Source organism: Haliotis rufescens, unplaced genomic scaffold, assembly GCF_023055435.1.
Source record: "Haliotis rufescens isolate VD_foot unplaced genomic scaffold, xgHalRufe1.0.p SCAF_5, whole genome shotgun sequence".
Classification (NCBI taxonomy): domain Eukaryota; kingdom Metazoa; phylum Mollusca; class Gastropoda; order Lepetellida; family Haliotidae; genus Haliotis; species Haliotis rufescens.
The window spans coordinates 5,397,168-5,409,191 of NW_025964223.1; the positions used below are offsets into that span (position 1 = coordinate 5,397,168).

A 12,024-nucleotide genomic window follows, 5' to 3' on the forward strand; every position below is an offset into this window, starting at 1 on the left:
AGCCTTGCAACTCAAGCAGGCAACATCTGGCAATCCTCAGCACCGTCTTCTTTTTTCTGTGCCAAGTTGAAAGAGTGTTAATTGTCTGTCGACCACTGCATTTGTCTATCAAACTTGTTTTGGCAATTTAAACTCTGTTTTTAGGACAAGATCTTATCTTGACAATTGAAGGAGTTTGTTCTGTTACAGAAATGCATAATATGCATCAATCTTGAATTATCTTTAGGATAATGTATGAGATGTTGGTGAGGAATTGCAAAATCAATGTAAAAGAGTTGGAAGTGTTGAAGTGAGTAGATGGAGTGGTAATGAAAAGTGCAAATAAACTGTCATGGTTCAAACCACTGACTGACATGCTCATCCACAAAGTGGAATTTATACCACTTCTTACAGTATTACTTCAGAATTTCATAATAATTTGCATCTGTTTACCAAACCTTGAATCCTTGAAAAAGTTGTGTTTACATTGTATTTTTGTAAGCTATTTATATTCAATGGCAGCTTAAGTAAACAGATATATTTTTCTCAACTTTGATATCAATCATGAAATTTAAAGAATTAGAAGTGCACTTTTTAAGATAATTATATTTTGAAATTGAATAAAAGATAACATGATATGACAATTTTCAAAAGATTAACTTATCTGACTGAGTTAAAATGGTCAATAACCTGTTCTGATCAAAGTAAGATTATTCAAAAGATAATGGAGACTTGCCAACGAACAATGATACCCCAGGTAATCATTATGAAATAATCGCAGCATGGACATCTGAAAGTTAGATTGCAGACTAAACACTCCATCTGCACATATTATTACAACACCCATCCCAATAACATCCAATCCAGATAACAATGATGTGGGAAGCTTTAAGCTGATACACATGCATGACCAAATGGTAAACCAAACTTTGCCACCTGCACCCTTGTGCTCCTTTGCTGCCAAGGGAGCCACTCAGCACATGCTGAAAAAGGTTCTTGTAGTTTGATATCTTAAACACCCCCACAGTGCGCTGCTCTCTTTATCTACAGGAGTTATGTTTTTGTTAGAGTTGTGATCAAGCGTTACCGCCACTGCTATGGTTAATGAAGACCCTCGTTTAATTCTCCTTCCCCTTACCCAGTGGTCGTGAAGGATGATTGCATTTACACATACCTGTCCTCATATGAAGTTCGTAATGATCTACAGCCGTCTTCAAGGTCAGCATTCTTCTCCATGCGTTCTTCATGTCCTACCTTTGTGGCTGGAGCATTCAGTTGTAATTAAGCACACATTGTATGTTTGTAACCATAAAAAGATGCTATGACAGTCTATGCCAAAAATGGTTCAGACTACCAGTATAAACATGGCTCATAGCATATTTTTCAGTAGATTTTAGTGTTATTATGTGGATTATTATTAGCTGAGCTTACTGGACCAAACAGGTTTATGCTAGACTCTGGTTAAGATTAGTGGCTAAAGTCGCTGACTGCTACGGTAACATGCTAGGCATCATGTTTTGAGGGCAATCCTTTTCAAGAAAATAGTTGTTTAACAGATGCTTTTATAGAGGAATTACAGAACACATGGTAACCTGAAAATCTTATATTTCCGGTCAGATAACTATGAACTCTGTAAGGTGTAAACATTTGGAATTTCAATTGGCTAAGGTCTTTAGTGATGAAAGAGTTTAATTTTCAGATGAAGTGAACGCACTCATAAAGCAATAACATGGACTATTTGTTACCTGAAATATTCAGGTTTTTGCTGTCAAGATGCTCATACTCTCATAAACTTCAAGAGTCTTTCACAATTATAAATATGGTACAGATTGTGATGAGTTTATTGCTAACTGTGAAAGTTTCACAAGTCTTTATGGCAGGAACTAACGCACTACTGTTACATTCCTCTTATATAAATGCTACAAAAGCCTTTATTACAGTACTTGTCACATCTAAGTAGATGAAATGTGGACAGGTTAAGAGCATGTCAAACAGTGCAGTGGCATGTCAAACAACACCATATGCTGACTAGCTGATGATGGCTCCTATCCAGACTCAGTAGGTAACAGGTGCTCTCTGGCAATGCTTGGCAGCACCTTCAAGAGTGAACAATAAAAATGCAAATGTTGAATAGGTTGTAGCATGTGGACATCTATAAGTGTTCAAAGTCAGGGTCAAGATCTGCTTGTTCCCATTCCTTATTTGTTCAGGAAAGTGTGTATTTCTGTTTTTAATTTTAGGTTAATCTAATCTCTGTTCCATCTATCTTCCAAAATGATTTGAAATTTCAGTACACACAACTTAATATCTTTTTGTGAGTGCATTTGTCATGCAATTAATGGATGATTGTGAATGATGAGCCATTATGAACAAAGTTCTCATTTCTTTAAACTGATTTAGGGCACTATGATTCAAAAATAAACTCACATTGGCATACATCAACTGAAAATAAACTCACATTGGCATACATCAACTGAAAATAAACTCACATTGGCATACATCAACTGAAAATAAACTCACATTGGCATACATCAACTGAAAATAAACTCACATTGGCATACATCAACTGAAAATAAACTCACATTGGCATACATCAACTGAAAATAAACTCACATTGGCATACATCAACTGATGTTCCATTATCTAATTGTGGTATACCACAGACTTGGTTATATAGGTCCATGGGTATACCTGATATATCTTAAGAAATGCAAGGTTAAAAGACAGCTGGTATTCAAATCAAGTAGACACCAACATCCAATATTGAGACATTGAAGTCAAAGATGTGAAGTCACTGACTGTGGTCATTTTGGTGTGCCAGTCTTCTTCACAATGTCCTGTATTGCCTTGTTCTGTACAGAACGGATGTCTGGAGGTGTGAAAATAATAAGAGCAAAAATTGGATTCAGGAATATGGTCTTTTATTTAAGATATTATTTATCAATTATGTGTTTTCTTTTCATCAATTTGTCTGGGCCTATTCAAAAGTTAACTATATTTTCTCACCATCATTGTTGGGTGATATAAGTGTACGTTTTTGCTCCATGAAAGACTTTCTTTTGAGTTTTGCAGTCACATTCGCCTCTTGATTTAATGGATACCTAGTTACTTATTGATGACTTCTAAGTGAAATCCTTTGAAGAAAGAACCTCATTATAAACAGCAATCATGAAAATACTGAAGTCAACATGTTGTGAATCTCAAAAGGAAGCAATGTCCTATTACTTAGTATAATCTGATTGGTCTACATTTTTATGTCATTTGCTAGATTTAGGAAAATTTGCACCAATGACTAGATAATGACTAGCAAACCTCTTTCTCAAGGAACACAACATGAATTAACTTGGTAGCCACAAAAGTATCAGTTTTAAGGATTCTATTGATAAAACACAGAAAAATAATGTGGTAAATCATCAATCCTAGAATAGAGACCAGCAATTATTTCATCATAAGTGAGCTATTCTTCTGATTCTGCTTCAAAGGCATCTTAATTAAGGTTTGAAGGTGAATTATTTCTTCAGCTTCTTTTGAAGAATTGGACTTGGAAATTGAAAAATGATGATGACAGTTCTACACGAAAGAAATGAACTCATTAGTGAGATGAAGGGTGACACTCCGTGAAATATTACAAGTAATTTAGATGTAACTATTTCAGGCAGGCCTCTTCAGCACAAGATATGGAAAAACAAAGTGTTTCGATTACCAGCTCTCAGACTAAGCTGTCTGTCAGAAGGATATCTTGCCAAAGGATGATTTAGTCTGGTGCAATTGTTTATTTATAAGAACATCTTGACCCACATTTTTTGTAATTATGATATTTTTCAGCCTTATAAATTAATGCATATATGATTATATTAACAATATACAGACATTAATAATGAAGATTTCTACAGATAGAGCAAACAGAATGTTCAGTGTTTCCAAACATCTTTGAAATCAAGAGATTGAAGTTGCAGCTAGGTAGTCCATGGGTCCATCTGTAAGATCTCAATTAATGTTTCAATAACCAATTTTCCAAGCAAGCTTGGGTTAATAATATATACTACTGATTTGTAGCTGGATGGTTTCTGTCAGCTAAATCTTGTCAAATGATAATGAGGTTTTTCCATACAATTCAATCATGATTTCACTATTCCATATAAATTACTCAGCTGACCACAATAGGTTTTTAAAAGCACCAAATCCTGCAGAAAAAATGGAAGTTATTCAAGTTCATATCACACAGACCTAACATGAATTGGATGTTTCACAAGTTCATTTCACACAGACCTAAAGTGAAGTAGGTTAATGATTTGTTATCAAGATGACACAATCCAAAAGATCAGACATCTTGTCTTCCTTGGTCATCTTAATCAAACATATTGAGAAGAAATTTTCTTTACTGGTAAATCATTCTCTTTTAACAAAATCTACCATAAAGACATGCAGTAACTCTCAGGTAAAAGTCATTGTTATGATAGGTTTATATATCAGAGTAACTATTCACAAGAAAGGTCATCTCATCACCACTGCTTTCTTCCAGAATGTAACCTACTATTCCTATCGAGGGAGATTTTCTGAGTCGACACTGCTAGTAACTGTCCATAAAGGCAGTATAGCCCCTCGTGGAAAACAAACCTGGCAGAGAGAGCTACTGAGCATTCCAACCGTCCCGCCTTCACATCTTAGAGGATGCAAGATCATTGATGTACAGTACAGTATAGAAGTAAGTTGTAGGACAACTTTGAGTTGTAACATACCTGGTATAACAGGTTGGTTGTATATGTAGATTGTGAAAAGTAATTCTTCAGTAAACATTCTCAAGAGATTTATACTCTAGAAGTGACAAACCATTCTGAATATTTTGGGTATATACTGTTTAAAGTCTCAGGGCATTACCTGGACTTACAAACATGGAGCTCCTTGGGACCCCCCAATGATTTATTTTTAGGGTATTTACAGGCAATATGAGGTGAGGTGAAATGGGGTTTAACGTCGCGTCCAAGATTATTGCACTTATATAGCAACGTGCATGCACATGTGTGTGTGTGGCTGCTTGTACTAGTCCGAACTGATGCCGATTTATAGTACTAGCCCACCGAGATACCATGCTACAGTTTAACATGAATACCCCACTCAGACACAGTATACTGACTCCGAGCCGACCAGTCCTTGTTTTAGCCCCTTAAAGCCGAGCGGCAGACAGGGTAACAACAAGTACCCTCTTTTCGTATGACGAGGCCGGGAATCGAACCCTGAAACTTCCGCTCTCCGAGTGGACGCTCTACCACTAGACCACAGAGGCAGTCCACAGGCAATATGAGGGTCCTGTAAAGTAATGTAAGGGTGTACTGTAGTGTACGTTTAGATAATCTACTTTAGAGCCTGGAATGTATCAATGATCATGTGGACAGTGGTCATGATTGATGGATGAAATAACAGACACCAATCACGGCTCTTGATGTGCTGAAGGTACACTGAATATTACTGAGCGTCCCTCATGCAGTATATTATTATTCTGTGTCCGTTTTCCACATTTGTGCACACTGGACACACATTTGTGCGTCGCATAAAACCCTGGAGATATCTTTTAAAGCATAAGTAGTGCTTGCTCGAATTATCTTTATGATGTTTTCACAATTTTGTGCTACCTGATGTCAATTCCATATCATACAAATTCTCATGAACCTCCCAGATAATGTGTCACTCAATCAACATGACAAAGCAAGTAATAGTTTCTGGTAATGTGAGCAATTACCTGATTATCTGCTCCTATACACATACCCACAGGTGATATCTTGGCACGAGGCTGACCCAGCAGCCACCTCAGAGTGTTACCAATTACTCCCCAAGTGATACAGACTTTTCCTCCTTTCAGTTATGTATAAAACCAGCAGGACTGGCCAGGAAGGTGAAGCTGCCAGTGGACATTGTCATAGGCACTGTACCTCTCCAAGATGCACAACATCGAGTCACATGTCACCCACTTCTTTCACCGAGTGACAACAGCTTCCCGTTTCCATTCTTCTCTGACAGCTCATCAGACCACCTATGTTTAACAGACATGTCCTTCCACAGTATGCTCCCAACAGCTCCACCCTGGGAGGAGGATGACGATATTCCCTGACCGAGCTCAAGGCACATAGGTAATATATATATCACATTTTGCCGGTTACTTTGATCCTTGAGTTCAAGGTACATAAGTAATATGTACCACATATTACCGGGTACATAGGTAATATATGCTACATATAACCGGGTACATTGATACCTGACCGAGCTCAAGGCACATAGGTAATACATATACCACATTTTACGAGGTACACTGATCATAAAAACTCAGACCCTGTAATATACAGTGGTTTGATCTAGCTCAGTTTTCAAACTCAGGACTTAAAGTAAGTTAGTATGTCACACCATACCTATGCTCGTGGGTTTCATTGACCTGGTAAATGTGCTGGATTTCTCCCACATGCTCTGATGTTGCTCAAAGCAGTTTAAAACTTGCTACACTCTCACTCACAAAGTTTGGTGCTGAACCTTGCATGAAACCCATATTTTATGCTATGTTTGTGTGTCTCTTTTCCCATTCTGGTCATGGATGGCTCAGTGATCTTACGGTGCCACATCTCACAGCAGAATCAGCAGGCAGTCGTTTACAGTGCCAGATTCACCCAAAGCCACTATCATATTCACGTTTCACCAAAGTGTTTGCCATTTCCACAATTTTTCTTCTGCATTACGATTGACTGTGTTTTTGTGATTGATACACCGTAAGAAACTGGTGTTAAGTAAAATCTAGGTATGATGTTGAAAAATCAAAGGTACCAGACCCAATTTGACCTGAAAGGATTTTTAGTTTACTTGTCTGTGCTAGACCTGTTGTTATTTGACCATTAACGTCCAGCCTGTTAACAACATGCTAATAAACAATACCATTTGGGGATGACACCAAGCTCAAGCTCAATACAAGTGTAAGCTATTTTTTACCAGCTTTGGCTCTAAGGCTTAAATTTTAGCATCTTTACTCTATACTCGGGCAGAGAATAATTTAGTGTTGAATGGTGAGGAGATAAACTTTTAAAGCTGCTGTTTCTCAGCTATTTGTTTTTTCCATTATGCTAATTCATCATTGGGATTGTTCTTCTCTTATCTGTTGTTCTGTGTCTAGGAGACCTCATTTGATGAAAATGATAATAATATAATACAGAAAAGACTGAAATCTGGTAAAAAAAATCTGTTTAAAAGTTCCATAGTATCAAAATTGTGTCTCAATAGTAGAAAGAAAATTGGCTCACGAAGCACTATCAAATACAGATAAATTCCTTGCAGGTCCTGTGAGACACATATTAAACTGTCGTAAATATCTTCAAAACGTGGAGTCATTTTAATGGAAAATTTCCCAAGAGGCTCTAGAGGGATATTGATCTCCTTGTTAATCAAGATTGAGAAAAGTTTAAGAGATTTCCCATTTCCACACTGTCAATAATGAACACAAAGCTGTCTTTATCAAGGCCTGATGGTCTGTCAGCCACCATAACCTCATTATTAAAGGCATTGTGTGAAGCAAACATGAGATGATAATCCCTGAACATCTATAAAGTGTAGTTTATGTCAGTTACACCAGCCTCTAAGCCTCAAGAATTCAGTCACTAAGTACTTGACTTCAATTTAAGTATTTAACTTTTTTGTATAAATGTGTATTACAATAACTGGGGTCCTTTCAAATTTTCAGGGGGTGGTTTTCATCCATAAAATGATGTTTGATATGTTCATGGTGTTACTATGCAACATTTATATCACAATTATGATCATTAGTGTTTCTGTAAAGCTCACTATTGTAGCAATGTTGAAAACGTCTTCTTTGCTTACTCATCATTTAAAATTCCAACATTTTTAGAATTAGATCTATAAATTCAGTTGAGCTAAAACAACATCATACCTTGGTGTTTCATGACACTCCTACAGCCGTAGAAACCAACATTTTTAGTCCACTGGTCAATATATTATATTTCAACATATAGTAAAATTAACTCGTCCTTATGATACCTTAACTATTGGGCAGTTTGGCAAGGACTACAGGACTAGTGCCAATTTCTAACGCTGTCCCGTAATAACTATGATGTTTTCAAAGTCTCAAATTGTTTTGACAATATTGGTCAGGTTTTTCAGTTTTCAGTTACAGGTGTGTGGTAAGGGTAGTAGAATTTGCATCTTCTAAGCAAGTCATGGAGTGATTATATACTGACTGAATACTTGTGAGTGAGTATGGTGTTACAGGTTCAGTAATGTACCTCCAGTATCATGGATGGGGCTGGTGTTACAGGTTCAGTAGTGTCCCCGCAGTATCATGGATGGGGTGGTGTTACAGGTTTAGTAATGTCCCTCCAGTATCATGGATGGGGCTGGTGTTACAGGTTCAGTAATGTCCCTCCAGTATCATGGATGGGGCTGGTGTTACAGGTTCAGTAATGTCCCTGCAGTATCATGGAAGGGGGTGGTGTTACAGGTTCAGTAATGTCCCTGCAGTATCCTAGATAGGGGTGGTGTTACAGGTTCAGTAATGTCCCTGCAGTATCATGGATGGGGTTGGTGTTACAGGTTCAGTAATGTCCCTCCAGTATCATGGATGGGGCTGGTGTTACAGGTTCAGTGATGTCCCTCCAGTATCCTGGATGGGGGTGGTGTTACAGGTTCAGTAATGTCCCTGCAGTATCATGGATGGGGGTGGTGTTACTGGTTCAGTAATGTCCCTGCAGTATCGTGGATGGTGTTACAGGTTCAGTAATGTCCCTGCAGCATCATGGATGGGGCTGGTGTTACAGGTTCAGTGATGTCCCTGCAGTATCATGGATGGGGGTGGTGTTACAGGTTCAGTTATGTCCCTGCAGTATCATGGATGGGGGTGGTGTTACAGGTTCAGTAGTGTCCCTGCAGTATCATGGATGGGGTTGGTGTTACAGGTTCAGTAGTGTCCCTGCAGTATCATGGATGGGGGTGGTGTTACAGGTTCAGTAATGTCCCTGCAGTATCATGGATGGGGTTGGTGTTACAGGTTCAGTAGTGTCCCTGCAGTATCATGGATGGGGGTGGTGTTACAGGTTTAGTAATGTCCCTTGCAGTATCCTGGATGGGGGTGGTGTTACAGGTTCAGTTATGTCCCTGCAGTATCCTGGATGGGGGTTGTGTTATAGGTTCAGTAATGTCTCTGCAGTATCATGGATGGGGGTGGTGTTACAGGTTCAGTAATGTCCCTGCAGTTTCATGGATGGGGGTGGTGTTATAGGTTCAGTAATGTCTCTGCAGTATCCTGGATGGGGGTGGTGTTACAGGTTCAGTAATGTCCCTGCAGTATCATGGATGGGGGTGGGGACACCATGTCAGGAACGTCCGCTGATGAGCCAACACTTTCACCACTTGACCACTCATGAAATCAAAGTACCTGAACTACATGTTCCTGAGAAAAATATTTATTTATTTGTTGATACTTTGTATTGAACAGGAAATATTAATCGTTAATTGGGAAATTCAGCTGATTATATTTCAGATAATGTTTAACACCAAAGGTGTTAGTCGAGGCTAAGTTTCCCAAGAGCCACCTGAATTCAGCTTTAATGGAAGCTGATGTGAAAAATCAATAAAACTTTCCATGACCAATAAACTTTCTATTGGGGTTGTTTTTAGACTTGACTGGATGAGACAGTGAGTCTGGAGATTCATGTTAAGGTGTATCAGTGGCAAGACGTACAGTTAATGTCACAAGCTCCATTAGCCCATGCTTTCTCAGTTCAGAATTAAGATATGCTGGTGTGGACTGGATAGATGGCCTTCATACATGCTGTGTCAATCACGACAGCAAGTCTGTCTGACACCACCACAGCGTTTCATCAGGAAAAAGTACATGTGGTGGGTTGTGTGGTGCGAGTATATGGATTATGAGTTACATGTGTCAACAGCGGGGTGTACAAGAGTTTTTACAACCTGTACTCAACGTTCGGCTTGTCTACTCTAGTATGGTCAATTAAGTGCAAACAGCAACAATTATGACATGAAAGTGAGAAAGTGACATCATCTCACCCACCCACTCCGGTGATGTCATAGCTAAGGGTGCAACAATACACCAATATTCCGATGCATCGCGATACTTGACCCACGATAGGATATACGATAAATGTAGGCCCATTTATTGATACGCCACGATACGGAACGCAAATCTCAAGTACAGCGTTTCCTCGCTATTGTGCCTTTCAATAAATCGCTAACTTGGTTATAGCAAGCGGTAACGTATGTCTCCCAAAAACGTACTTACATTTTTAATAAGCTCAGGTTTTACACCGACAGATCTTTTTCCGCATCTCAGCTGATCCCCGCAAGCACATAACAATGGAAATACCTGTCAGCAAATCCGAACTGAAGCACGCAATTCAATACCATTATCATACTATCTTGTTATTAAAACGTGTTCATTGTATATCTGGACTTGTGTTTGTAATATATTTTAATAGTTTTTTCAAAATTTCATTTAATATTGTTTTCATTAAGTTATGTGAAATCGTGTGTGAACAGATACAGCAACCACAGTCAGATTACCGCTTTTGACGCATTGAAACGAACTTCAGTTGCTATAGAATGGATACATATATTAAAAATGCCGTACTTTGACTCGTTAAAAGTCATATTTGTGGCAATTTGGCTAATATATGTCAACATAACGTTTTCGCAATTGAAATACATGTAGCACGGGAAGTCCCTAGGGTGACTGGTCAAATTGTTCCATGCGTAAAAATATCCTGCAACAGAAATCACCAGTACCAATATGCTACACTTGTGGTTCTTATAATTTTAAATATATATATAATAAAAGCTGCAACTAAGGTAACACGCTATTGGAATATATTATTCCTGATAAAACAATAATTTCAGATACAATTTCTTCGATCATTGCATCAAAATTCTTTGACGTTGTATCACTGGTGGAGCACATTAATTATTTTCTGGTGTTTGAACTTTGAATTGTTTTTAAGGAAAGTTAGAGAAAGTTCCACTTTGAAGCTGAACAACTTCAGTAGTCTTGTTATTATAAAACAATTTTGACTATTCCAAAATCATGAAAGGTGCAATCTTGACATGCTTTAAGTCTTGTTTTTTTATCATTGTGTATCGAGATACGTATCGTATCGTGACCAGAATATCGAGATGCATATCGTATCTTGACCTTCCTGTATCGTTGCAGCCTTAGTCATAGCCATACTTTTGAGGTGAGGGGGTCAGTCTGTTGTGTTTTATACTTGGTGAAACAAGTGGAAGCAAGAATTTTGAATGTGATATTCCCTAGTAAATATTTTGTCCTCATTCCCCTCCCCTCCCTCCTCTCTCCTCCCCCCCCCCCCCCCCCCCCCCCCCCCTCCTCTTCCCCTTCCCCTTCCTCCCAACCCCTTCTCCCCTCCAGTCCTAAGGATATGGTGGCCAGACTAGGTGACTTGGTTGACATTCTATCAATATACCTGACAGTGAGGAGTTGTCCTTTACATTACCAATCACTGGATTGTCTGTCTGGTCCAGATTTGATTATTTATAGTCTACTGTCATATAACTGAAATATTGCTGGGTGTGACGTTAACAAAAAGAAAGAATATTGTGTATTGTTGCTTTGGGGTTTACTTCCATTCCATGCACCAAGATAAGATATGCCATCAACTCAGTCAGCCATTTTTGTAATAACTACCCCATTTTCTCCAGACACCTTTTTCCCCTCTCTCATTTTACTACTTCTTCACAATCAGGGTTCCATTGTCTGAATGACATGCCCACATAATGAATGTGTCATATCCCACTTGTTCTGCAATCACAACAGTAGTCTCGCTCACTGGAGACATTTTCTGGTAAAGCTATCTCTGGCGCTGTAAATGAGTTTGGGAGATGAGTTCTGGCATCATGGGCTCCCTGTAAGTAAGCTGTCTGGCTATATGATGAAGACAGTCAGGCTTGAATCAGGAGACATTTTACTGCTTCATCTCAGCCAGCTCTTGCCCAAGGGACTCTCTTGTCAAAGCTGCCAGTCCAGTC

At 38.6% G+C, this 12,024-nt stretch overlaps 1 protein-coding gene across 7 annotated transcripts in view; it reads left to right on the plus strand.

The window, feature by feature from the left end:
• Positions 1–12,024, plus strand: part of LOC124133591 (arrestin domain-containing protein 2-like) — a 148,545-nt gene that overhangs the window by 123,419 nt on the left and 13,102 nt on the right. For all 7 annotated transcript variants that reach the window (XM_046498035.2, XM_046498033.2, XM_046498037.2 and 4 more), the window contains 2 exons: positions 4,502–4,684; positions 5,837–6,104. In XM_046498035.2, the coding sequence (XP_046353991.1) occupies positions 4,502–4,684; positions 5,837–6,085 (432 nt within the window). In that variant the 3' untranslated portion in view covers positions 6,086–6,104. The remainder of the gene's footprint in view (positions 1–4,501; positions 4,685–5,836; positions 6,105–12,024) is intronic.